The sequence below is a fragment of the Chiroxiphia lanceolata genome, chromosome 1 (genome assembly GCF_009829145.1).
Source record: "Chiroxiphia lanceolata isolate bChiLan1 chromosome 1, bChiLan1.pri, whole genome shotgun sequence".
NCBI lineage: Eukaryota > Metazoa > Chordata > Aves > Passeriformes > Pipridae > Chiroxiphia > Chiroxiphia lanceolata.
The window spans coordinates 134471095-134496054 of NC_045637.1; the positions used below are offsets into that span (position 1 = coordinate 134471095).

Genomic DNA, 24960 nt, shown 5'->3' on the forward strand with positions numbered 1-24960 from the left:
AGTTAAATATTTGTAACATTTACAAATTTATAAGAAATACTAAATTCCTCTGCAAGAGCATCCATGGCTGAACATTCTTGAGTTTAACACTTCTGGGATTTCCCAGACTGTTTTGTCATGAAATGGGGACAAAGGATGACAATTGTGGAAAAGGTAGCTCTTTTTTATCTCCAAACCTATTTTTAATCCTTACCTACTGTCCATCATTAGTCATTATTCAGTTCCACTTTTGCCTAAAAGCAAGGCTACCAACATTCCATCTATTGTGTAGTCTGATTAATGAGAGGCTGTTTTAGGAAAATCTTTAGATTTACAATAATAACTTGAAGTAAAACTTTATTCCAATCCCATTTTCCTGGATATAAATTGTGATATAAACAGGTAAGACAATCCTTATGCACTGAAGATAATAATCAGGCTAAAGAAGTAGTCATTTACTATACATATCTTAAATAAAGGCAATACTAAAAAAGAAAAATAAACAGATCACATTGCAGACTGGGATTCTCTTCTCATTATAGTAGTGTAACTTCTGTGACTTAAACTGAGTCACTCATTTTCTTTACAATAAATGAAATAAAACACAGGTTCTAGCATAATTAATCTTTTAGAAAAACAAATTGTTAGTTCTTCAGAAGCACAGTTCTGCCTCTTATTACACCAACAATTTCCTGTCCAACTAAATAATTTGGTTTATGTGCTGCTTATTGGGACTCCTTCTGCTAATTGAATAGATTTCCATTTGTTCCCCTTTAAAATTCAGTTAGATAAAAATCAGTAAATGCATCTGGTTTTCCCTTACATTTGCGCCAGCCACCATGGGGTTCCCAAGATCACAAACCACCATTCTAGTTTCATTTTCCATCTTGTAATCACAGCTCAACACACGCAGTGCCTGCAACAAAAGGACACCAATATGGAGGTCAGAGATCACAGTGAAATGTATCCAGTTGGGAAAGTGATGCCTTTTTGACTGTGACATTTCTTTTGATTTCGGACACCTGCTCAGTGCACTATCAAAACATTTACTTGCTTATTGTCAGAAAACAGGGGAAAACTGATGCCAGGGAAAAACGAAGAGGATAGTTTCCCAGAACCTTAAGAATCAGGATGAGATCACTCTATATCTAGTTTTAACATACCGCTCTGTTTTTGTGAATCATTCCTATAGCCATAATGACTCAACAGAGAAAAATGAGCAGGCAAACCTGGGTGAGGAAAAAGGCCTCATGGTAATTGAAACGGTTGTGTTGTCCACCACCAGAAGTCTCTATAGTGAATTTCTGGCATTGGCAGAATTTTATAATGGATCAAGTCTAGACCCTTATTTTCCAATCTATGTAAATATACTTAGAACATTAAATATTACTGTAAAAACATAAACTGTTATCTGTGTTTATAAATTGGCAACAAAGGAGATAGGTTTTCACATTATCAGAAATTAAGGTTTCTGTTGTTTATAGCAATCTTTATCAGTAGTAGTGTCATCTGTAAACAAAACAGACTGTAAAAGGAGAAACAGCTACAGAATAGTGCAAATTAGGAGATACAGAATAAGACAAAGCAACAAAATGTGGGGGTTTTTTTCTGTTTTCCTCTTTGACATATTCAATAAAAGAAGGTATTTCCATATATGTGCAGAAGTAAACAAGCTTTGTAAAAGCAGGATGCAGTAAGTTACACTACCTTTCCTCTCATCCGTGATTTTCATGGATGAAGCAGTATGTGTAAGTTATATAAAAAGACCTGGGAAATCTCCAGACTACTGACTACCAATTTGTCTTATCTGTAAAAGCCAGCATGGACATGCTGTCCTCATCATTTCCTGAATTTAAATGAAAAGATTAGGCATGTCCTAAACAGAGCCCATATGAAGCATGCCCTCAGCACACACCTCATTGTACACTGACACTTTTACAGTTTGCTAGGAGGAAACAAAGTTGGTTACACAGCATGTCCAGTTCACTAACAGCCTTCCCGAGCCTCTCTAGGGTTGGGAGGGAAGGATTTTTACACTCTTTCCAGCTGGTTAATTAGAGGTGGGAAGCAACACACGGGAGAAGAGAGGATGTTAACACAGTTGAGATCAAACTTGTCTGGAAAACTAATCATTTTAGCTTGATGTGTGGGTTTATAGTTTTGCTTTTGTTGGGTAAGAAGGGTTGAAATTGAGGTCTAAATGTTATAAAATAAATATTCATCAATACAGGACATTTGGCAGTTTCTTTAAAAATGCTGTATCATAGGCCTGCACAGAGTAAATTAGCCCTTATCACACATTTTTTTGTCCTTCTAAGGCTGAGAAAATAGGGGATTTTTGTGAGTAGGTTTTCTGCAGTTTGCATGGTATGCTCTTAAGACAGAAAATGATTAATGGTACAGAATTTATATGACCAGCAACACAAAAGCTAATTTGTGCAGCATAAAGATGTGACAAAGGGTCAAGTCTGGTAGAATTCTTTCAATAATGAGATTTACTGCCTTCATTTTTGCACTGATCACCTTTTTGAGGTGGCTAAATACAAAATAGGAAAATTAAAACCAGGCAGGAAGCAAGCAAGCTCAGAGACTTGTAAACCTACTATTGTCAGTATCAGTGGGTTCATATGTAACTCAGCCAGATGGAAGTGTTTGCCACAAAACCCTTCTACCTGCCACTGGTAGCAATTTATATTATTATAGCAACACATGGTCTTTTTGGCAATCTTGAGCAGAAATAAAACCCCAACAATTAACACGTGTGCTCCCAGGGTGCATTTTAACTAGAAAATGATTGGATGCTTTAAGTAATCCAGGCAGTCTACAAACTTGAAACTTTTTGGTGGTCGTAGTGATGAGTTACTAACTGATGCCAGAATAGTTAAGTATAACAGGCTGAAGAGTAAAACACCTCCTCTCCTTCCTTGATCATCACATTCCAATTTTATTTTCTGAGAAGAAGTGGATGGATTAGGTACCAGGTGCGGGAATTTAGCTTCTCTTCTAGTTGATATATAAAGAAGTAGTGTTTGTCCTCATAAGGCTCAAATCACATCTCATCTAGCCAGCTGTTATGTACTTATACTAAGAATTTTCAGATAATACGAGAAGGTTTCAGGTTTGGTTTTTTTTTTTTTTTATGAGTGTCATGCTTTAGTTCAGAAAGAAAGTGGCTCAGACCTTATCCATTGCAATATGTATCTGGGTGTGAACCCACCATTCCGCAGTTTCCAGCCTGAGCAGAGACAGTTCTGCCAAAATACATAATGTTTTTTGGTGTGGAACAAATATCTATTAGGGCTTTGCATTTGCCTAATTTACTTCTAGTTATATGAGGTAATTTCCAGTAATTACTGAAGCTGTAGTAATTTATTCATTTACCTGGTCTCTGGACCTTCTAAGTGTTTCCAAAATACAACTAACAAACAACACATTTGATTTCATTGTAAGTCATTCTACTTCAATAATCAGCTTCTGCCTGAAGGAAGTGTCAGCATCTTCAGGAAACAATGAAGCTCCAAAATCACATCCTTGACCTCAAACTTTAAGATTACGTACATTCACTTCCCACTCCACTTTCATATGATCACATATATCCCTGCAAAATGTTACTCATTTTGGTACAGTTGCACAGTCAGTGTACAATATTCTACAGAATCAGTCCTGAGATAACAAGATAATGACAACTGAGGCAGGTCAAACACTGTATTGCATAAAGCTGAACACAGGAGATAGAAGGCAAGTGAATTTTCAGTTAAGTTGTTGACTTCAACAACTTCTGAGTGTAATTCAAATGATATAGAATAGCCCAAAAAGTAGTTAAAATAAAAAAAAAAAAAAAAAGCAGGTTGGACAGGAAACACTTAAGGGAAAAATGTGTTTCTCTGTTAGGTAGACTAAATCCAGAGTAGCCCCACAATAAAGTAGATAAATATCCTCTATGAGTATCATAGAGGAAATTATTTGATTCTAAAGATTTTTCAGTTCATCAGAAATGTATCAAATGATTTATTCAGCTGATTACATTTCATATATTCTGGTCTCAATCTATTTGTTTTGCTGGCTGAGGTGAATATTATCTCTACCTTAACACCAGGAATCTGCAGTTTGGAGAAAAACAGCCACACAGAGGACCGTAAACACAGTAGAACCAAAAGTCAATGAAATGTTAGAGGAAGAGCTTTAAGAGCATGATTGCAACAGGCTCTACCACAAATCCACCTGTCTGCTGAAATTACTCTGTATTAAATTAAGTGCAGAGCTGAGAGGAACAATCACTTCCCTCACTGGCTGGCAATGCTTTGCCTAATGCCTGGGCTTTTACAATTTTCTATTCAAAAGAAAAAGAATGTTAGCACTCTTTCCTAACCCATTCTAGTTTCTCTTTAGTCTTTCAAAGCACCAGAATATTTCATGTCTTTTTTCCTTTCTTTCTCCATAAGTCTATCCTGCTGATGCTATAAAATTTAAATTTTCCTAAAATAATATGAAGTCCTTAATTATCTCTCTCCAGTCTGAATCATAGAATGGTTTCATTTGGAAGGGGCCTTAAAGATCACCTAGTTTCAACTACTCTGCCATGGACAGGAACATCTTCCACTAGACCAGGTTGCTCCATCCAACCTGACCTTAAACACTTCTAGGGATGGGTCATCCACAATTTCTCCAGGCAACCTGTTCCAGTGTCTCACCACCCTCACAGTAAAGAATTTTTTTCCCAATATCTAATCTAAACCTACTCTCAGTTTAAAGTCATTCATCCTTGTCCTGTCACTACATGCTCTTGTAAAAACTCTTTATCTTTCTAGTAGACTCCCTCTTGGTACTGGAAAGCTAAAATTAGGTCACCCTTCTCTTTTCCAGTCTGTACAAACCCAGTTCTCTCAGCCTTTCCTCACAGGAGAGGTGTTCCATCCCTCTAATCAGACGGTGGCTGTTCTCTGGACTTGCTCCAACAGGTCAGTGTCCTTCCAGTGCTGAGGACCTCAGAGCTGGATGCAGTTCTCCAGGTGGGATCTCACCAGAGCAGAGCAGAGGGGCAGAGTCACCTCCCTCGATCTGCTGCCCACACTGCTTTTGACGTAGCCCAGGACACGGCTGGCTCTGACTGCAAGTGCATGTTGCCAGCTCATGTCTAGCCTCTCGTCCACCACCCCCCCCAAGTCCCTCAAATGATAGACATGTGCCAATATGTGCTGTGAGTTTTGGATGAAGTGCCTCCCCTGACATCCTTTGTAATGTCCAAAAGAGCAGCTAAATATTCCTAAAGAGCAACAAATGAAAAATGTAACCATGTGTAGTATATCAAAGAGAACTTTTGTTTTGTAACTCACAGTCAAAAGTACCAGAGGCTTTGCTAAGAGAACAAAAGAATAGGCAATAGAAAAAGGCTGGTTTCTTTAACATATGCTTCTGAGATGTGAAGTTGCAGAGAATTTCCATATTGTCATCTTCGATGACATCATTACCTCTTGTAATTTTTTTTCAAATTAGGTTAAAAGCCCATTAATAACTCATTGACAGAAGGAGAATAAGGAAATACCTTGTAAGTTACTTTCAGCTTCCTTAAAAACATTTACCTTTAGAAAGGAAATTAACTTGCTTTCTCCCACTCTCATCCTTGAGGCCTTTCTGAACATTCCAGGCACTAACAGAAAAAAGCAGGCTCATGTTGCAACAGCTTGGGAGATTTATGTGCAGATGAGGTGATTCAGACTTGCTGTCCAACAGAGAATACATGAACACTCTGCTTGTTTGCAGGATAGTGTTTCATCTTTGCTTTAAAAAACAAACAGACCCCAAAAGGAAACACTGCATGTTCAGTACAGCTCAGCAGGACTTCAGTCAACATTAGTCCTTCTGTGAACACTGGTACATTTTACATTATGACTGTGTTTTTGGTCCATCCATAACATAAAATAATTTATGACAAAGGAAAACAATTTTGTTGTTAATGTTCAACTGTTGAGGATATCAGACTGGGACACCCTTAATAATGGTAAAACACTGCTGTGCTGGGAGCATGAGACAGCAGTGTCCAAGTTTCTGCTTTATTATTGCTAATATTTTGATTTTCATTTACCTTATTGTTGCGTTCAACCCCAGTGTAATCTGCTTCAGGTGGAATTTTTATGTGTAACTCAGCTTCATAGGCTCCTTCCCCATCATTCCTTGGATTTATTATGAGCATGACACAGTTTTCTTCTCCAATTATTAACTGATCCGTATCTCTGTAAAGAAAATACTACTTGTCAGGAGTTAGGACACACACAATTTTTATTTACATATGAATAAAGCAGAAGGACATTTTGCTCTCCCAACATCTGTTCCGGAAAATATTCTGCGAAACATAATAAAACATTTTCCGTAAGAAATGACCCCATGGAAAAGCATGCCAGCACCTCTGTAGAAAAGAGGTAAAGAGAAAACAGTACCACGGACAATCAAAGCAGACTACCACAGAACTTCTCAGTTACTGGTATAAAATTTCAGAGTCTGACTAGTTTCTAACCAGTAAGAAGTATTTAGTGGAGGAATGCCACAAGGGTGCCATCAGCATTGTTTCGGCAGGGTACAAAGGTGGTAGTTTTTCTCTCATGTCCATTGTAAAATGAACAATGACGAAAATTCTCCTGAGATCTGCAACAGTGCTGTGCCCTTTCACAGGAATGATGGAACTGATTTTGATGGCACAGAGTCAGAGGTTCCCATTTTTCCTGCTTATCCCACTTCTCTCCCCACACGAGAAATTGTTTCCAAGTTTTGAAATCTTTTTAGTCTGAAATTTATTCACTTTATACTCTCGCTGTACACTGAGTTCAGGAGGATTGTGCCCCAAGTTCAGTCACTGGCACACTGAAATAAAAAAATTTGAAACCTCCTACAAACAACAATTTGCATTATCTCTTGGCATTCAGAGAACTAGAACCACCTCTAATGAACACCTGCAAAGTCTGTTTTCTGTGACAACCATTAAACATCATAAATGTGATTTGTAAGTGTATATTTCTCCATTTCTGGGTTTTCTAGATGAAATGGATGCACAAATTAAAATCTGGAAAATTATTAGCTCTAGTAAACAACAGAACTATGTTCTACATACTTCATTCTGTTACAACAGTCAGCAGTGTTTGGACTTCCTTATTCACAGAGTCATTTATTTTATTTAACTTACGGCATAGCAGAAAGTTGCAACTCAGGAATGCACAAGTTGTCCTCTCCACAGTCAACTAGAATGTAAGCCTGTATTATCGCAAAGTGAAAAGATGGTAATACAGTTAGTACATACCTCAAAGTCCAAATCACTTCCTTAAAAATCACTAATCTAAGTGTCTTAAATATCACTAGCACTGACTTCATGAGTTAATTCTCTGTCTCCTTTCTGTAAGTTCATTTCCACATGGTAGTTGGAGACCAGACTGTCAACTACCTCCTTAGCAGAACAGTATCATCTTTCAGGCCCTTTCCCACACTAACTTGGCTTACATATTCTAGAAGGCAATCAAAAGTAAGAGCACAACAAAGTTTTGGAAATACTTTAAAGGTCTGTCGGTTCTATATTTATATTCAATTTACATTTTGAATTAATTAAATCCTTGTTGTGTAATTTCTGGCCATAATTCTCTGTTTTAAGGAAAATGACACATAGCATTTGTAAATGTTTATATACAGAAAATGTGGCATGCAAAATTCCTACCTGCTCTGTTAATGAGCTTTTCTGGTAATAGTTCAGTATTGGCTTCACAGTCAAACTATCTTCAAAACTGGATTCATCCAAACTATAATTGAAGTTTATATTAATGGGAGATAATTTATCTCTAAATTCTGTTTCATCCTGTGAGTGACAATCACATAATAAAAAACAGTGGTTTAATACAATTATTTCAGATTAGTATGGTATGTCAACAGTTTCAGACTTCAGTCTTTATAGAATGTAAAGGCATGGTTCTTTGACAGCTGCTGGCCAAATTCTGGCTGCATGTAGTGTTATTAGGAAAGTAAAGTGACTCAGCAGTGACTGGAATGCCCAGAACACATTGCCTCCACAGCCCCTTCTGGAAGAAGCCAGCTTAGCTTAGCAGACTCAGAAATTTTTCAAAGCCATTAGCCTAAAATGAAGCTGTTTAAAAGAGACACACAGAACCAACTCCTATCAGCTGCTGCCCACCTTCCTTTTGAACTGGAGGTAGGACATGTGTGGATTCGTGGAGGTAATACTGGTGGTTTGTACTATAACCAAGAACTTATGTGAGTTAGCAATGGTGAAACTCAACAATTTTCTTGCCTAGGTACTTCCTTACATAGTGCTTGAAACTTCTCCACTTCAACTCCCACTGCATTTCTTGGACCAGACTTGGAATCTACTTCAATTGCATGAGGTAATTCCAGCTGCAACTGAGTAACTATTGACTCTTTCTACTTTACAACTTCAGATCCATGGTTTCATTTTTTCTAAAAGCATTTTTAAATACCTTCAAAATATTTTTTAAAATATATGAATTTTAGGCAAATGTTTCTAGCGAGGCTCCTTTGAAATATCTGTTGCAACTGAACTGGCATGACATCTAACATGACTAGCTGATTATCCCACTGTGAGTACTAAAAAATAAAGGGATACTGGAAATGGAAAGTAATCTCGCATTTTTGTATCAGGAGCTGCAGTATTTGATCAAAATTTCCAGAAGACCATGAAATTAATGTATTTTTACACAGAAAAACTGTGCATTGTTCAAAAGAAGTCTTTATTTTATACTTATATTGACAAAAGATCAGCCAAAGATTTATATAGGGAATTTTTTTCAAGGTAGCAATATGTTCTGGACATTCTAGACATACAGATAAGGCCTATCTTATCTCACATTTCTCTAATTTTGGAAATTGTTCTTCCTTTTCTGGTGGCTACTTTTTTACTACTATCTTTAGATCCCTTGTATTACTCAAAAGAAGATGACAGTCCAAAATATTTTAAACTTCTTACTCTGAGATAAACAAGGAAGTCCTGGCAATGGAGCTGCTTCTGTCTTTCTATCACAATGGAGAAGTAATGATGTGACTGATGGTAGTCAAAGAAAAGGGTCCTCTTAACAGCTCCTTTCTGTTTCAATGAATCTAATTGCAATTCACCTTTCAGCACTAAAGGATACAAATAAATCAAACATTTATTGATTTACTATAGAAAGAGAAAATACTAATCAATTAGTTACAATTGTATTATAATATTATAGTATTATAACATAGTATTACAATGGATTAATCTAACAAAGTCTTCCAAGGAAAACTAATCCATGCTTTAAGTGCCTGTCTCTTTAGCAGCCCACTAGTTTTTGATGCAAAGTATGGAAGATGTGTAATTTAAGCTTTCTGATTTCACTGACAGATTATATATGTACAGGACTTCTGTTGCTTTAAAGTTGTTTTTTTTCAAAACAGAACATTCTCCAACAAGGTACATTCCTGGTTTTATTTGGAAAATGGCTTAATCTGAGTCAAAAATCCTTTAACTCAGTAATAGAAGCTTTGTGTCATATATATACATATACATTTTTCTTAACTGCATTTTCTTGCTTTGGGAGGATCTCACTCCTATTATATCTCAAAGTGTAAGAAAATACTACACCTGAAATGGAGCAGGACACAGTAAATTATACGAATAGAAAATATTTCTTACCTATCTCATCTGAAATACTTTGACCTTCAAAGTCTGCGCAGACTCTTACAGTAAAGCTACATATAAAAGAGTAAAAGTGATTATTAGCAGAAAGAAAACTCCCCTGGGAATCAGCAGTTCCCAAGTTGTATCTTTAAGTTACTTTAATTTTCTTAAAAAGCTGTAATTGAGATCTGTATTTAGCTACCTATTATATTAATTAAGTTAGCAAGTCTCCTAGGCTTCAGTAATCACAGGAGAGTCTCTGAGTATCTTCCTGGCAAAAGTATGGAGAAGAGGCTCTGTTACCAGCATTTCTTGAGATATCCTACAGAGATTACCCTTCTAATACTATTGCAAAAGTTAATGCTGACCGTCAGCAAACCGCCTTTGTAAGAGGCTGTCTGCAGAAGTCCTTCTGGTTCATCATGGTCAAATCACAAAAATCTGAGCATGTAGTCAATACTCAGGCTGTTTTCTAGCAAATCAAAAAATACACAGGATAACAATGTGTTGCACTGGCATTATTATGATATCGTTACTATTTCAAGAGGTTAAATAAAAAAATTTGCATTAGCCTTTGCTCTTCATCTTCTCACTATTGTTATGCTATATACTAACGTCCCCATGCAGTGGATGCAAAACCAGTAACATAACCTTTAAAACAACCTGTAATCACATTCTAATTGCATGTTTGCTTCCTCTGACCAACGTAATGGAACTGTGCCACATCTGAGATACATATCACTCTCATGACCTTAATAAACACTTTTTTATCATGGGGTTAAAAAAAGGCATTTATTCTTGAGGAAAAAAATGTCACTATGCCACTAAACTACTAAACTGTAGTTTTTGAATGACAATCCAGTCCATGCAAATTCAGTCATATTCCTACTTCTTTACAGAAGGATGAGTTAACAGATGAAGAACCAATTATTTCCTAATACATAAGGACAAAACAATAAAATTGAGGAAAGCTTGTGCAATTGCACAAATAAAATTTAGAAATCAGGCTTCACAGGCCAGTCTTGTATGTCAGAGCATAAGTGTATTTTCTCAAATGCAAACTCAAGAAAAATATACTCAGCGATCTTGATTTGGAGAAGGTAAATAATTTTTACACTACCATGTCTGAAAAAAGGTTGGGTTAAAACATCCAGCTTGGAATGCTTTACTTGTTCAACAGAAGAATTTCAGTGTACATTTTATTTACTACAATGAACAGAATAGTTCATCATACATACTTGAAAACTGAAGTCACGTTCTTAAGTATTACTGTAAGAGTCAAGATTTACTCCTTCCGCTCCAGGCAGAGCATGTCAAAAAGGGAATGGTAGTGCCAAAGAGCAAATATGTGAAGTGAATAATCTCCCAGATTCTGGCCACACAAGAGGCAACGCTATGGCTTTAGCAGAATTCTGCCACACATTTGTGATTCTATTATTTAATTCAGAAACTGTTCTAAAGACATCAAAGATTTCAATCACAAACCCAGATGAATTTAGATATGCTCATCACTTCGACAGGAAGATGCTGTGGAGAGGCTGAGGGATGCTTCAGCTTCAAGAAAAAGAAAAGCAGGGGCAAAGACCACAAAAGAGGACAGCAGTCTAAAGGATTTATGGAGATTCAAGATCTGACTCCTAGACACAGTAAGAAATAAAATAGCTGAGCTTTTGAGCTTTCTCATAGGAACAATCAACCAAACAATGCAATTAACAATCAAAGGAAGAAAATTTCAGCAGATAAGAAACAGCTGGGAAATAGTCCATCATCCTAAGGCATATGAATTTTTTATGTGCTATCAATCTTGTCTCTCCAAACAGATCCCCACATCACATTTATTCTCTGCTGAGTCTGTCATCACTATAAGCTCATGGTTTGAATAGTATTTGACTGTAATTACAAAAGCAAGGAATTACCAGATCATTTGTCATTGTCGAAAATTTCTTTAGCACACAGGTTTGCAGATGGAGAGAAAGAATGGATAATGCTTTATCAGAAAGGCCATTTAAGCTTTAATGCTATGGACTTCCATTCTGTTTGAGGCTGATACCCATCCTGCAAGGTAACAAACCTCTACAGAAGAAGGCAGAGACTGTTTTTGTCTACTGATAAACGACCTTTAAACAAACTGTTTCCTCTTTGAGGTATAATATGTAAAAGCAAGTCAATATATTTCTATTATGATGCTCTAATACTTGCCCTGCTTCTAGATTTTGCTATGCCAAAGTCTAAGACAGTGACCAACATAGAACTTTAATGCTGAAGGCATCCCATGGCTAAGCTACACCATGTGGACAGGCCATGGTAACACTAGGGCTGCTGGATAGCTCAAAAGACTGCCTTTTGGATGTCTCCAGGGCTACTGAAACTAATACCTGGCTCAGAGATCTCCCCCACAGCAATGCAGCTGTGTTGGTAGCAACTGTCACTACCTGCCTCCTTCCCTCTGAGAGCTGACTCTCCATCTTCTGAGTCTGGGCCACATGCCTTTGCTGTCTGACCCATGGAGTCAGGCCGGCCAACAGCCTATGGAAAATCTCACACAAATCCATCTCAACAATGGTCCTTAGGTCCATATCCATGGGGTACCAATCACATCCTGTTTCAAATTAGGTCAATGGGAAAAGAAAATACTAGCAAAAGAAAGAAGCCAAATTAGAAAAATAGTCTGATCTATGCAGTTAGGATAGGCTGAAACAGTATCATATTTGGATTTTACATTTTCCATAGGCATTTTGTATTCAGCTTTTTTTAAAAATGTATGTAGAAATGTCTCATTTACTGAATCTAGCTGACCCAAGATTATAAATGTTTTATTACTACTTTAATAGCAGTATATTTGGAGATAAAAGAATGACAATTTTTTTCAGAGTATTTTTGATAGCAGGAACTTGAAGATCAGAAATTTTAAACAGTCTACCTCTGGTTTAATGGGTTTAGAAAAGGTGGATAGCTGGGTTGCCTAAAGAAGCCTACAAAGCACATCTCAAATCAGACATCCAAACCCAAAAAGTGCTTACAAATAAAAAATATATTCTACAACTTGACTGTTTATAATGATTGGACACTTCTGTACTACTTTTGGTAAGTCAGGTAACTTCTCCAACCTCTTGCTCCTCTAGGAATTGGAAATAACAATATTTACCTTAAATTAGTGCAAAGTGAGTAAATAACACTTTCAGATACAATTTAAGCACAAAGTAGCAATAAGGGGATTATCTGACCTCAAATAGTAATAAAAATACCAATGCATGGGCAAACTAGACATCTCAGTAGCTAGAACCTAGTCTTGGGCATAATAAATCACATGATGCAATAACTTGCATCTCTCACACTTAGGGAAAAAAAAAAGTCTTTTTCCCATATTCTTTAATAGCTTCAAAGTTGCAGAATTTGTTCCAGATTTCCTAGTTTTGGGAACATAGAAACAGCCCCACTTTACACACAGAAGAGAATTAATTATATGCTTCTACAAGTTCAGGACAATTCCCTTAGGGCTGTGTATAGAAATGACTTTTTGTGCATGTTTCCTCCATGCTTCAGCTTTTCAATCATGGCAAAAATAATATTTTCCTAATACTTGGAAATGTACAATAACGCACATTATTCACACACACACTTCCTGGAACTTTTCTAGTAGGAGGTTTCCTTTCATTCTAACTTTGCTGTGTCAGTCAGTAGACTTTTTATACAAGTTGTACAGCTGACTAAGAGATACATGGATTCATCCCATGGGACTGAGGAATTCTTTGCTTATTGGAGTTTCCCTACTAATTGTTTTAATATGTGCAATACAAGCTTATATCAACTAAGGAGAAAAATTACAGTGTGGAAAATAGCAGCTGCTCTTCAGTCATTTTGTAATATAAACTAAATCTTTAGGGAACAGTATTTTAGAATTAAGCAGACACAAATTAAATTATGCTCCTATTAAAGCTCTTGTAGATATGAACCAAACATCTTCTGGTTTACTGTAGCGGAGAAATTAAAAGTAATGAAAAAAATATGCTACAGGAGTATTCGTTTTTTACTCCCTTTTTAAAAAAATATCTCACAGCAGGAGTATTTTTTTTAAGAGATATTTTTATTTATATCTCTTGTGCAAAAAACCACCTTTTTTCTTTCAATACTCTGTAAATGTTAGGGTTCCAAAATCTTTTTCAATATGACATTAAGCATTTTTTAAAAGTCTTAAAACCTGAAGTTGTGAGAAAAACATAATTTCGATCAATGAATGTGCTTCAGCCAAGAGTTGATATTTTAAATTCTTTATTACATTAACTATTAACACAAAAGGTACTTAAAAAATTAGGGTGGATCTTGATCTCTCCTATTCCATGTCTTGTCCTTAATCTTGATCCTATTCCAAAAACGCCAAAGCTTTGTGGAGTTCTGGGACTGTGTAGTTCTACCAAGTGCCTTCTACATTGCTTTGTAGATGGGCAAATTTCTACACGGGGTGTAGAAATGAAGAACATTATGACAAATACAAGAAGTCCTATAAAGTGTAAAAGAAAAGTGCAAGAGTGAAAATCTCTTGACAGCCGCATCCCATATACATTGAAAGCCCACATATAGGGGTTTAAGTGTACCAGAGTTTTTAAATGAACTGCTTCTGGTCATGATTATTTTTTACGGTTCAAATTTATCAATGTATTCTAAAGACTCTTTTGCTGACTTTTACATTTGAGATAATTTTCAGAACTCATCTCCTATAAAGAACATCTCCAATGCAAGGAATCCCTCTGACCATCTCTGGTTTAAAAGCAGTGAAAAATTTCTGCAGTCATGTATCTTCTGGAGTCCTCCTTTACACTTTAATATTGTTTTCATCCAGCCCATGTCCTGGCAGACTTTCTGTTTGTAATGTTTCTATGTCTGAAAAATCTGTTCCTCACAGTCTCTTTGGCAAGACGTACTACTATTTTATATTCAACGTGCACATGTTTATACTCTGTTTTGATTTTAGCTTCCTCATTCGTTATGGTTTCCACTTTTAAGCAGTATCTTTTTTTGTATTTGTATTTGTAATAACCTCTTTTATCAACTGTTCTGAGGTCCTTTCTAAGCAACCTTTTCCTAGTGCAGTAAACGTGCCTTTATGTGGTATTATGTGCTATTAGATAGCCTCCAACTGTCCTGCAAGCACTTTATATTTGTAACTGATCTTAAATTGTTTTAATTAGCTTCAAGTTTCTTAATGTTGTTTTTCTTTTCAAAGTTAAATGCTACTGTGGTGAAGGGCTTCTCTTTTAAAGATAGATGAAACATTGTCCTGTGTGGTACACTAAAAAAAAGCTTTCCTCTGACCAAAGATAACGAGAAATAACATCCTGTGAACTTCTCTCAGAATTGTCAGCCAGATATATTCTCTCTTCCACAAAGGACCAAGATCTGTCTTTCTCCAACAGAAAATGGTGGGCCCACAAGTTCTGCATCATTTTCACTGTTACATTTTCTCAACAAAGGTATGTTTTTTGACAGATCAATGCTTATGTGTTTCATCTGTTTCAGCTGTTTTATCTTTCATTCATCCAAACATTGCATATAATTTTGCAGCTTGACCCTAGGAGACACTGAGCATCCTCCTAAGCAGAAGGAGACTCAGTATATCAAAGGACTCAACTTTTAGCTATGACACAGTTTGACAATCTGTGAAGTATTGGAATATATAAAAACAAACTCTACATAGGAGTTTTTTTGTTGTGCTCAGAGCATGTTTGAACATTTTGAACTTCGAACACATTCAAAAAAAGCTGCAATAAAAGTTATTAATAAGAAGTTATTTGAGAAAGAGGATAAAGATGGTTTCTGAGTAATCCTGAACTTACCAGGCCACTGAAAGCTGAGAGTCAGGGAGCTGACAAGTTTTGTTGTCTGGATTCACAATCATAGGGTTCAGAATAAGATGAGCATTCACTGTAACAACAGGTCTGGCTCTGGGGGACAGAAATAAGGTTCACTGCACATAGAAAGAGCACAAGAGTACCTAAGTTGAAGCAGAGAAAACACTTAACTGAGATTGCCACAAAGAAGCCAGAGATGCAGGGTTACTTGGGAGAACACACTATTATAATGCTGCGCCTACCCAAAAGAATTTGGGGGTTTTTTTGGCTCAGAAGCTGTGATACGTCCTACTGAGATTTTGACAGTTCTTCATGAAAAAAATCACAGGTTAACACATCACTGAAACAGTATCCTATAGTTAACCAGTAGATGAGTCCCAGGACTAAAGCACATCAGACGCATTTCATCACACTGAGTTTTCACAAAGGGACAGAGCCTGCCTTTTTGGGATTTACAGTAGTCCTTTGGACATTTGTTTTGTACTGTCTCCATTAACATTCAGACTCACTAGCTCTGTTTAAGATTCATTAAAAAAAAAAATTTGGTTAAAGTAGAAGTTGATGTAGGGTGTCCTGAGTAAACAATGAAGTAAATTCTGTCTGATATTTCTTGAGAAAACTGACTTTGTAAATCAGGAATAATCATCAGTAAATTCTGCTGAGTACATGGGTATATAGTTGTGGTATTGGAACCACCCCTCTGAAATTGTTATTAAGTAATGAGATAATCTATAACCATGAGTAATTTAGAAGAGAAATGAAAACAAGTAAGGGTCCAGATTCTGTTGTTTTTAAGGCAGAAGTACTATTTTACAATAACTTACATAATTCTGGCTAACTCAGTTTATTACAAAATTACTTTCTTCATATTTCAATACACATTTGAGCTTTTATGATTACTTATCTATATTACTTCAGCAAGACATTGAAAATTAAAATTACTCTCTTCATTTTTGTGCAACAGGGAAAACCTTTTTTTCTAGCAAATTTTGGTTAACAATATTCTATTTCACCAAAATTACATATTTGGTACGCTCTGGACAGGAAATGGCCACCTGCTACTCACTGCCTTAAACTAAATAGAACAGATTTTATTGTTATTGACAATACACAGTGGATCTAATTCTCCAACATTTCACATCCTGTGCAGTCATTCATGGCACTGCAAAGTGATGTGTTGCAAAGTATTTGCCTGATTCTTTAACAGGGAAGTAGGAAAATCAGGCCTATTCACTGCATTCTACAGTGTTAGTTGAAATGAGCTAACATTCCTGTTTTACAAAATTCTTATGCTTTCACAAGCATTCAGTCGAGAAGTAGAACATGCCTTCTCTCCATCAGGTGCTGTTGGAAAGACAGACAGGAATCAAGAAACATGACTACTTGGTTGTAGCAATGGATGGTGAATATTCAAATGTGAACAACTGTCAGCCTGGCTGGACAAAGAGAGCAGTAACAGATTTTTGTTTATGCACTTGGTTTAGTTTTAAATTATAACTCTAATTAAAAAATGCATTTAGTGGAATTCCATAGTCAGCAAGAACTTTTCATTTTGTAAAATGGGATCTTGTGCATTTTTTTTAAACTGAGGCTAAAAGGAGCAGTCTTTATTTTCAATAAATAGTTCATCTTAACATATATGACCTCTGAAGAATCAGAGTCATTTTGAAATTTCTTAATAGCACCATTCCCTGTGAAAAGAATTTTCAATTCTATGAAAATTTTCAATTTCTATGAAATTAATTTTCAATTCTATGCCTTTTAATTTTTTTTATTTAAAATTAACTGAGGAGTCAAATATTCTAGAAGCTTCTTAAGCTACGACTAAGTATGGAAATTTTCACTAAATATTACAAGTTCTGAGCATGGGAAAAAGCATTTGTTTCTCACAAGATGTTTATCATCTCTAGTGATCTGTTTTTATGTATTGTAAGAGAGAAACACAGAAATCTGAAATTTGTTTATTTGCAAATCTCTCACCAAATCTGTAAAACATAAAATCCATTGCATTTGCCACATACCTGTAAACAACGGCTTTCCCAGCTCCAAATGCACCCACAATTAAATCTGGAAAAAACAATGGCTTCAGAAGAAATATATAGATATCTCTCACACATTTTTTCCTGCCTAAATTAGATTATTTACATTGAAAATGCAGTAACATAAAACAAGCATGATATTCCTTTCTAAGCAATTTTTTTCAAAAGTGTACCTGAAAGAAAACACTTCACATTGTCAGAGACCGCCTCAGAAATGTCTCAGTTGTACCCAGTAAGTGCCAATCTATTTAACACAAGGTCACCCAATCCACAATCTCACTTCTCTCCAACTTGTATCTCAAAGAGATGCAAATCAATTTCTTGTCACTTTCCTAAAGGCATGTTGAAAATTTATGATGTTCCTTCCTCACAATCTTTCCTGTCCTGCTTTGTGTTTTAAGTAATTTGGTCATTAATTTAAGCATTACATCTCTGTGCACATTAAGACAATGCAAGGTCAGAGGAGGGCTGTTTTCAGAGCTTCTAATATTTCCAGTATTGCAGCAGTGTGTACTAAGGCTTACAACAGTTGTCCATCTAAAGCCGTCTTTTTCCCCAATACTCGCCGTTCCAAACAGATGGAGTCAACAACACAAATGCTACACTGGGACTTGGGCACTTCTTTGTTAGTGGTCATCAGCTTGGGTTTGGGAATCTACAGGACCAAATATTTCCTCTTTTTGCCTTGAGCCCTCACACAGGGCTCCCCAGAAAGATCCAGACTGGTTTGCTGGATCCATTCAGGCCTGCTGGAGAAAAACTGGAGCCAAGCAGTGATGAAAAAAAATCAACTTTCCTGCGGCCTCTGACTTTGGAAAGAGCTTTGTTTCATTTTCAAAGCCCCCAAATGTCCATCTGGGCACTCCTTTCACTCCATTGTTGTTACTATACGATTTAATTGACAAGTGTCCAATTCAGTACACTGAGCCTTACAACAGACCTTGCAGTGGTACAGACTGGCAACCTAAATGGATTTAAGTAAGTTAATTAAACCAATACTCAGGGTTGTAAACAAAGCCTTACTTGCTGCTTTTATAGTTTTAGCACTGGTTTGCTTAAGACATCCAGAAGTAATCGAGCATGATGCAAATACAAAGCTTTGATGTTAATTAGCTGGATGGGTTTGATCCAGGGCTGGCAGCCTGTTTTCTAGTGCTCCTTTGTCTTTCAGATGGCCAGGATTTCACAAGTTTAAACAAGTACTTCACATGGGCATCAGCTGGTCCTACACTGAATTCCACTGAATAACATACTAATAGGAGAAGGCATGGAGAGTTTACGGGTCTGATCCTCTTTTTGTACAACATTTACATTTTTTTAGTTTCATTGGCCTTAGAGAAATATGCCTCAGGGTCAGGAACACTTAAAATAGCAGAAGAAAATGAGTGGTGTTTTTAACTCCTTTTTGGGACATTTATGTGTACTTTTAATTAGTAGCTTTTTTAGACAACTTGCACACAGTACCAAATCTAAAGATGTTTAAATAAACAACTATTTGAGACAAAGCCATCATCATAAAGGCTACACCACACACGAGGCAAAACTTTTCCTGGAAGCTCACTGATAGTAGCACCCACAGTAACCCTCCAGAAACATTTAATAGTTTGTTGATTTTTTTTTTGTGCTTGAGGTTTTTTGTGGGTTTTGTGTTAGGTTTTTTTCCCCGCTTGTTGGTTTTTTTCTAATGAAAAAGAAATGTTATGTTATGTTATTAACAGAAAGTGAAAGACAAGAAGGAAGGGGTTTCTGTTCTGTTGTTCCCAGGTGGATACTCTTTATGAATTCTGCAACAGACTTGACTTACAGCATGTACTGTTTTATACTAGACTTGATAAATCAAAAAGTTTCAGGGCTATGTTACGGCAGAGACAAAACAGGTAGACATCCAAGACTTATCCGGACCCTGGTCTTGGGATGATTGCATAATCCAATCTTTCATTAAAAAATCATAGAATCACAGAATATGTTGAGTTGGAAGGGACCCACCAGGATCATTGAAGTCCAGCTCCTGGCCCTGCACAGGACACCTCAAGAATCACACCATGTGCCTGAGAGCATTGTCAAAACGCTTCTTGAACTCTGTCAGGCTTGGTGCTGTGACCACTTCCCTGAGGAGCCTGTTCCAGTGCCCAACCATTCTCTGAGTGAAAAAACTTTTCCTGATATCTAATCTAAGTCTCCCCCAACTCAGCTTCATGATGTTTCTTCAAATCCTGTCACTGGTCACCATACAGAAGACATCAGTGCCTGCCCCAGTGCAGAGCAGAGAGGGACAATCCCCTACTTCACTCAACTGGCTTTGCCTGATGGCCCCCAGGACATGGTTGGCCCTCTGGGCTGCCAGGGCACTGCTGACTCATATTCAACTTGCCATCGACCAGGACCCCGAGATCCCTTTCAGTGGCACTGCTTTCCAGCCCCTTGCTCCCCACTGTATTCACAGAGCCAGGGTTGCCCCATCCCAGGTGCAGAATCCAGTACTTGCCCTTATTAAACTTGATAGATTTGGTGATTGTCTAGCTTTCTAACTTATCAAGGTCTCTCTGCAGGGCCTCCCTGCCTTTGAGGGAGTCAATAGCTCCTTCCAATTTAGTGTTGTTGGCAAACTTCTTTCTGGTTTTCCATGAGCAGTGTTTCTGCACTGCCACTTCAGCCAGGTTTGGTGACACAGCAAAAAAGATGAGGACCTTCAATCATAGCACCACCACAAAGGCCCTATTTGAGCACACTCTAAGGGCAGCCAGGACTGTGCTTATCTTTCTTTTTTGGAAGCTCTTACTTTTACCCTGATGTGTCCTTTGTTCTCTGTTCTAAACCACGCTTATTCTTGATCCAAAGATCTTGAATGAGTGAAACCACTCAGTAGAGAAAGTGTAATTAAGAATGAATATGCAAACAATAAAACATATTTATACCCAGTAGTGACATCTACGATCTAATGTAAGGACAAAGTGATTATATATTCAAGCAGAGTATTAGCTGGAATTCATTAGGGAGTTTTCTTTGCTTCTACTTTTTCTATTACAGAGCAGCAGTTTTATTCTTCTTTCTTCATTGCTTTGTGGGGTGCAACTCCTATACCTATCACTGGAAAAAACCATTCTTGATGTTGATACAAATGCATGAGATTTGAATATACATCCAATCAGAGCACTTTTATAAGCAGAAGTTTTGAATTTTTTGTGTGTTCTGCAGAAGAATGTTACTAATCATTTTTACAAAAAAATGCATGAGACGTCTAAATTATCTGAAGTTTGGCAACTTTCCCCTCCTAAAAACAGAGAGAAGTTGTCTTTATTAATACTTGTTAATGCTAGGCATGCAACGTCACTGATGCAAAGGTCACTAGCTTAAAAACAAGGCTTTAACAACCAATTACACAGCAAAAAAAAGTCAGCTTTAAAAAAGCAGCTTAACTCCTTATAGCCCTTCCAAACAGAGCCTGAAGAAAAGCATATGAAAACCTTTATTCCTTTGCATTACTGAGGGGTTTTTTTCAAGCTCAGATGAAAATGTATATATATAAAGAGAGAAACAAAGAAGAAGTATCAGAATCACAAAATCTCCTTCACTTCTTCTTTTCTCATATTTCATGTTTTCAGGATGATGAGGGACCTCATCTGTTTAGGTAAATTACCACTTTGCCTATGTTGTCTCTTTCAGAAGATTTTTTATCAGCTGCTCCCCTTCAGAGAAGCCAAGATGTGGAAGAGAGAATGGGTGGCAGCAGCCTCATTGCTGTTGTGGGATAAATGAGCTGTGGGGTCACAGCCACACTGCAAAAACTAAGAAAACAAGCATGGAGTGACTCCACAGGAATTTTTATCTTCCATTTCAACACAGCTTACGGGTTGCATGCATTAGTGTCCCAACTGGTAGAGTTCACAGAGCTTAATCCTGAAACAAGTGTCTTTGGCATGTATTTAACTGATGTCAAGGGGCACAAAGCTAAGCAATCCTAATGCTTATTTCAAATTTTACTTTGCTCTAAAGAAAAGGGTTCCAAGATGCCCTCTGGTGAATCCATTTTCTGAGATAAAATTATCATAAAAAGTTAAGGAGACGGTACTGAAAGGTACACTGGAATTTGTAAGCTGGTCTGTTTACCTGCACCTTCTGCCATGTGGCTTTTCCAGACCTGAAACACCATGTGATAAAGAGCAGAAACTTGCCATGATGCTCCCTAGATCTTCAACCAAATGAAGTAGGAAGATCAACAAGTTCTTACTTCCAGTTTCAATTAATATATTCATTTATTAACTTGAGAAAATTCTTTGATACCCTGGTATTTTTAAAGGACATCTCCACTACCTGTGAGAGACACAGGCTCAGGGAGGAACATGCATCGTGCTCAGCACCTTAGATTTGGTTTGAGTTCGTCCAGTAACCCTAAAAGAAGTTGCCAAAGCATGGCATCTCATCTTGCTTCATGGGGGACAGTGACCAAGGAAAACAGCCACGAACAACTATGTCAACTGGCACTCATCTCACTTCTGAGAAACATAAAAATGAAATGACAGGTGGGTCACCTCACCAATGCAACTCTATCAGGATAGGCAGGAAAACATTAACTTCGGGGAATCAGAATGATTTGCCGACTGCTTTAGATATAACTTTGTGTAGTCTGTCAGTTTAATTGGACAGGAAAATAATTAGGATTATATTCTATCTGAGTACAGGTGCTAATAGAAATTTCATAGAAGTGAGTGAGAAAACTGCCTAGCTGCAAACCCTGCTAAAAAAATCTTTGTGAGCCTTTTTGCTTTTTATTTTCCTCAGCAGATCAGCTGCCAAAAAGGCCAATGATCATATTTCTATTTGTTTTCTAGGATTTCAGCGTCCATTATGATTCCAAATCTCAGTAGGAAGGGTCAAGAGTAAAATTTTCTTTAAATGGCCATCACTTCAGGCTTGACCATAGTAAAAAAACAGAGGACCATCCAGTTTAGCCAGCTTTACTCAAGAATTTTAGTTAAATACTACAAACAGCCACCAAACAAAACAGAGTCACTTTCTTCCAATCCTACCATTCTCAACTGCCTTGATCCTACTCTGTTTTTCAATCATTCTGGTAGCAGGTCTGTTAAGTATACCACCTAAGGTTAATTCATATCAACACTTCTCCCTTTTGTCTGAATGAGTCTCTTTTAAAATACAACTATATTATTTATTATATTACAGATAAATCCCAAAGAGGGCAGTTAGTGTATCATCACTTCAGTAAAACACTGTTTATTGGGATCAATGGCTTTACTCTTACATTGTATTGGGCCCAATACAGTGATTTCGTTAAGTATCTCGAAGAATTTTAGAAAAGCACACCTATAAATTACACGGATATTAATTTGCCATAAAATGAACAAATTTGTAGGCAAATCTGAGGTTCTCTCTACAGTTTTGATTGATTATTCATGTGAAAACATAATTAACTGGTAGAAGCAGTTCAGCTTTTCTGCATTTGCTGGCACAACCCAAGCCGTTGTTCTGGCTCCCACACACAGCAGTCCGCTCTTGGCAGAGCAGACGCAGCTTCTCATTGATTTAATTTGTTTGTCTTCCACAAAGCTCCTGGACCAACTTCATAATTTAATCATGACTAGATTCCGACTTGTGATATTTTTGGCACAATGCCTATTGTTCACAAAAAAAATTATGAATCTGAAGAACCCTTGCCTCTAAGAAAGAAACTTGAGGATTTTCTTCCTGCTGTTTGAGTTAACGCACTCAGCAGATGGAGCTGTTAAATACTCCTATTTTAATAAGATTAGACTGGATTACTGAAGTTCTGAGGAAATTTTGTCTGATTATCACACTTCTTTCCTTCTTAAAATGTTTCTAGAGTAATCTGTTTATATTAACTACATGATATTCTTAAGCTAATAAAGGAATCCAAAATAACAAGGCATGAAGATGCCTTACCCATTTCCCTTTGCTGACAAAGGCTTGACTAAAAAGAACAACCAAAAGAACAGGCCAACAACTATATTTGAACTAAAGCAGAATACCTTGAAGATGAAACTTCAGTGGCACTGACTTCAGAATGACTCTCTAAATTACTAAAGAAGAGTTACACAAGCATCTGAATGGCTAGGGAGCAGAAACAACAGTGCATAATTTATTTGAGCAATTAACTAATTAACTAATCAACAGTCTTTGAACAATGATTTAATCCAGAGAATTGTTCTGAATCCACCCACACGGTTAAAAGAAACTGGATAAATCATCCTGGTTCACAAACACATTTGAAGAAACCACAGTCTGCGGGAGGATATGCCACAAGAAGAAAGTAACTTTAATGAGTAAGTTTTTCATTATAAACTATTTGCTCAGCTATAATCAGCCATCAAGTGACTGAACATATGCTGAAATGTGAGGGTGGAAACCTTACAGCCTCCAAATGCCTGAGCTGTGCACAGATAGATGAACCAGCTGGAAGTGCGGCACCATCACCTAGACAATCACAGGCTCCAAGCACTCAGTGGGGACTAGCTTTGAATGGATGCCCAGAAGCCAAAAAAAACAAATTTCTTTCCCATTAAAGAGATTTATGGATTTCTTTTGGTTTCTATGAAAATTGAACTATGTTAATAAAAAAAGACAAAATTATAAATAAAATAAACTATAATGAAAAATGCATGCCTTTGCTTCATTCCCTGCTCCAGGCCTTGATGACACACATAAAGCTTGGGATGGAGCAAAGGGGCCCTAAAAGTCCCAGAATTACAGGAGAGTGGAAGCTGTCTTGGAAAATTACCATCATGGGGTTCAGATGTCCCAGAGGAGAAGGGAGCCAGGAAGACTGTGCTGAGGCAGGAATTTCATAATACCTTTATGCAAACCTTGAAGATCTCTGTCACAGGGAATCCCATGGTTATATAAAGTGTGTTACGGGCCTCACCAGTACGATCTCAGACACAGCACAGTGATGCTTTGCCATATCCTAACCTCAGCACTGAAAACAGCAGCACAGAATCTCATGCAGAATTCCAACTACCACTGTATTTGCACTTAACTGATGCAAAAAGTCAATCTTTTGCACTTTTTCACTCCATTCACCTCCTTTTTTCTTTAATCCCACTTATTCTTTTTATATGACTGACAATCCAGAGTAACGGTGTTAAGTTAGTATTTACTATGAAAGCAGAAGTGAGATCAGATCCCCTTCTTTGAATATGACCTTAGAACATGAGCTGTCAGAAAACAGTAAAATGGATCATCTGTTGAAAGATGTTACAATTATGTCAGTGTTAGTAAATTAGTGGCAGAGAATGTGCCTGTGTGCTGTACCTTTACTGTCTGCAGTGGTATCATTAGAATGGCCCTAAAGCCTATGCCAGTTATTAGTCTCCAAAAGGCAGAACGCAGTAACCCTGTTTTGGAAAAAAAGTGAGTTTGATAGTATGGACAAGGAGTGTTCAGTGACAGTTCAGAACCAAAGGCAGCA

At 37.0% G+C, this 24960-nt stretch overlaps 1 protein-coding gene across 1 annotated transcript in view; it reads right to left on the reverse strand.

Moving 5' to 3' along the window:
* ITGA8 (integrin subunit alpha 8) overlaps positions 1–24960 on the reverse strand; it is a 109614-nt gene that overhangs the window by 49550 nt on the left and 35104 nt on the right. Inside the window, exons 14-21 of the mRNA XM_032705373.1 lie at positions 17499–17544; positions 15463–15570; positions 9647–9702; positions 8957–9111; positions 7676–7813; positions 7154–7221; positions 6062–6209; positions 803–895 (exon numbers count right to left, since the gene is read on the reverse strand). Of these exons, the coding sequence (XP_032561264.1) occupies positions 803–895; positions 6062–6209; positions 7154–7221; positions 7676–7813; positions 8957–9111; positions 9647–9702; positions 15463–15570; positions 17499–17544 (812 nt within the window). The remainder of the gene's footprint in view (positions 1–802; positions 896–6061; positions 6210–7153; positions 7222–7675; positions 7814–8956; positions 9112–9646; positions 9703–15462; positions 15571–17498; positions 17545–24960) is intronic.